General features: G+C 60.1%; 1 protein-coding gene across 1 annotated transcript; it reads right to left on the bottom strand.

The window, feature by feature from the left end:
* Positions 1-529: 529 nt before the first annotated feature.
* Positions 530-997, bottom strand: LOC141022600 (uncharacterized). The gene has a single exon (XM_073498864.1). It carries the CDS (start codon positions 995-997, stop codon positions 530-532), a length of 468 nt encoding a protein of 155 aa, XP_073354965.1.
* Between the last annotated feature and the right edge of the window lie 2,166 nt (positions 998-3,163).

Genomic DNA, 3,163 nt, shown 5'->3' with positions numbered 1-3,163 from the left:
TGTGAGTCCGACTGCCGAGGCTATGGTCCGTGACAAGGGGTTCGGCCTTTGAGAGGAGCGTTCAATACTTAGTCTTTCAAAACGTTGAGGGCAAGCGAAACACCCACTGGGCCGGCTGGCGGCAATCCGGCGGGTCCGGGTTGGCGAGCAGCCGGTCGTGTGGCAACTTAAAGTGGCAGGGCCGGGTTGGGCGACTCGGCGGTTCTTCACGTGTTCGTGGCGCGCTGGTTTTGGTCTCATGTGCTTGCCAGCCGACAGCTGAAGCCGGATCTGCGGCTTAGGGCGAAGCGAGAGGTCATGGCGATCCAACGCGTTTGAGAGCCGCTAAGAAAAACGACGGGTGGCCAAGCCGCCCAGCCCCCGGGTCGAGCGAGTCGACCCGGTGGCCGAGTTTGGCTTAGGAGTAAAGTAGTGCACAAATGTAGGAGACACAATAACTTGGTCGCAAAAGGGGCAGCCCCCGAGCATCGTTCGGGGATCCCATAGTTTCGGATGATTACAAAAGGCAGTGATACATACATGCACACGGCTAACTGTAAAATGGGTGGAGGAGCTCTGCATTCCATGGTCGGGTTGTTTCTTCGCCGGCAGTGTCCCTCTTGCGCTTGTTCGTCTTGCAGGCGTCGATGAGGTAGTACGCGTTGCGGTCGCATAAGGCCTTGCTGACGATGAAGGGGCCCTCCCATGGGGAGGACAACTTGTGTTGGCCGGTCTGTTCTTGGACGAGTCGAAGGATGAGGTCTCCCTCTCGGAAAGCGAGGGGCTTGATCTTCTTGTTGTGGTAATGCCTCATACCTTGCTGGTAGATGGCTGAGCGACTGAGCATTAGGAGACGTGCTTCTTCGAGTAGGTCGATGTCGTCTTTGTGGGCTTCCTTTGCTTCGGCTTTCGTGTACATGGTGACGCGCGGCGAGTCGAACTCGACACCGGTCGAGATGACTGCTTTTGCTCCGTAGATGAGGAAGAACGGGGTGAACCCAGTCGACCTGTTTGGCATGGTGCAGAGACTCTAGAGAACGGTCGGCAACTCGTCGAGCCAACTGCCGGGTGAACGGATGAGCAGCTCGACGAGTCGCGGTTTGATGCCGGATAGGATGAGGCCGTTGGCCCGCTCGACCTGGCCATTGGACTGCGGATGTGCCATGGAAGCCAGATCGAGGCGGATGCCGAAGACGGAGCAGTATTGCGCGAGCGCGCCCTTGGCGAAGTTGGTGGCGTTGTCCGTGATGATGTTGTTCGGCATGCCGTAGCACACCGCGATGTCCTTGATAAATCGAACGGCCGTTGGACCGTCCAGCTTCTTGATTGGCCTTGCTTCGATCCACTTGGTGAACTTGTCCACTGCCACCAGCAAATGCGTCATGCCGCCTCGAGTGGTCTTGAAGGGTCCCACCATGTCGAGTCCCCAGAGCACGAAGGGCCAGGCGATCGGGACGGTCCGGAGTGCCGACGCCGGCTAGTTGCTGCGCTTGCTGAAGCGTTGGCATCCCTCACACTTGAGGACGAGCGACTTTGCGTCTTCGAGGGCCGTGGGCCAGTACAAACCATGGCGGAAAGCCTTGGCCACCAGGGACCGCGAGGCGGCGTGGTGCCCGCACTCCCCCTGGTGTATGTCGAGGAGGATCTCGATGCCCTTGTCTTGCTCGACGCAGCGTTGGAACACGCCGGTGGAGCTGCGCTTGACGAGCTCGTTGTTGATGCTGCTGTAGGCGGACGCTCGGTGTTGCACTTCCCGGGCTTCGGTCTCGTCCATGGGAAGGACCCCGTTTTCCAGGAACTCCAAGATGGGCAGGGCCCAGGATGGTGCCGCGACCCCGGCGAGGACAGCCATCATGACGGGTTCCGGGGTGGCAGCCCCTGAGCCGGGTTCAGCGGCCCCTGGGCCGGGTTGGGGTGTGGTCGGGCTGGCTGGAGCAGTCCCCGGGCCGGGTCGAAGCGCGGCCGGGTCGGTCGGAGCAGTCCCCGGGCCGAGTTGAGGCGCGGCCGGGTCGGCTGGAGCAGTCCCCGGGCCGGGTTGAGGCGCGGCCGGGTCGGCTGGGACATGGATGGACTCGGAGTCCAGAGATGGCTTGATGGACGGCTTGTGCAGATGCTCGAGGGAGACGCCAGACGGAATGGACTGCCGGGACGAGGCGATCTTGGCGAGCGTGTCGGCCGCTTCATTCTCTGCGCACGGGACATGGAGGAACTCACATCCCGCGAAGAATTCGGATAGCTTCTGGACGAGGAAGTGGTAGCCCGCCAGGTTGGAGTCGTGGGCGTCCCACTCGCTGGAGCTCTGCTGCACCACCAGGTCCGAGTCGCCGTGGCACAGGATGCGCCGGATGCCGAGTTCCTTGGCAAGACGGAGGCCGTGCACAATGGCTTCATACTCGGCGATGTTGTTGGAGGCGGCGAAGTGGATCTGCAGCGCGTACTTGAGCCGGTCGCCCTTGGGGAGGACGACACGATGCCCGCCCCTAGCCCGAGTCGCATCTTCAAGCCATCGAAGTGCATGTGCCAGTGCGTCGAGTCCGGTGGCGGCGGCAGGTACTGGGTCTCGGTCCAGTCGACGAGGAAGTCGGCCAAAGCCTGGGACTTGATCGTGGTGCGGGGCTCGTAGAGGATGGTGTGGACGGCTAGCTCGAGCGCCCACTTGGCGACCCGGCCAAAGGCATCCCGGCACCCGATGATCTCGCCGAGAGGGGCCGTGCTGACCACAGTGACTACATGCTCTTGGAAGTACCGCTTCAGCTTCTTGGCGGTGAAGTACACGCTGTCAGTGTCAAAACCGGCGGATCTCGGGTAGGGGGTCCCGAACTGTGCGTCTAGGATCGATGGTAACAGGAGACGGGGGACACGATGTTTACCCAGGTTCAGGCCCTCTCTATGGAGGTAATACCCTACTTCCTACTTGATTGATCTTGATGAATATGAGTGTTACAAGAGTTGATCTACCACGAGATCATAATGGCTAAACCCTAGAAGTCTAGCCTGTATGACTATGGTAATGTGTATCTCTATCCGGACTACGCTCTCCAGTTTATATAGACACCGGAGAGATCTAGGGTTACATGGGGTCGGTTACATAAGGAGGAATCTTCATAATTGGTCGCCTAGCTTGCCTTCCACGCCAAGGAGAGTCCAATCCGGACACGGGTATAGTCTTCGGCCTTCATATCTT

Source organism: Aegilops tauschii, chromosome 5 (genome assembly GCF_002575655.3).
Source record: "Aegilops tauschii subsp. strangulata cultivar AL8/78 chromosome 5, Aet v6.0, whole genome shotgun sequence".
Taxonomy (NCBI): domain Eukaryota; kingdom Viridiplantae; phylum Streptophyta; class Magnoliopsida; order Poales; family Poaceae; genus Aegilops; species Aegilops tauschii.
This window is presented reverse-complemented; position numbering and strand designations above follow the sequence as displayed.

Excerpts from the sequence above, each read along its gene's own strand:
- LOC141022600 (XM_073498864.1), bottom strand. The coding sequence starts at position 997 with ATGCCAAACAGGTCGACTGGGTTCACCCCGTTCTTCCTCATCTACGGA.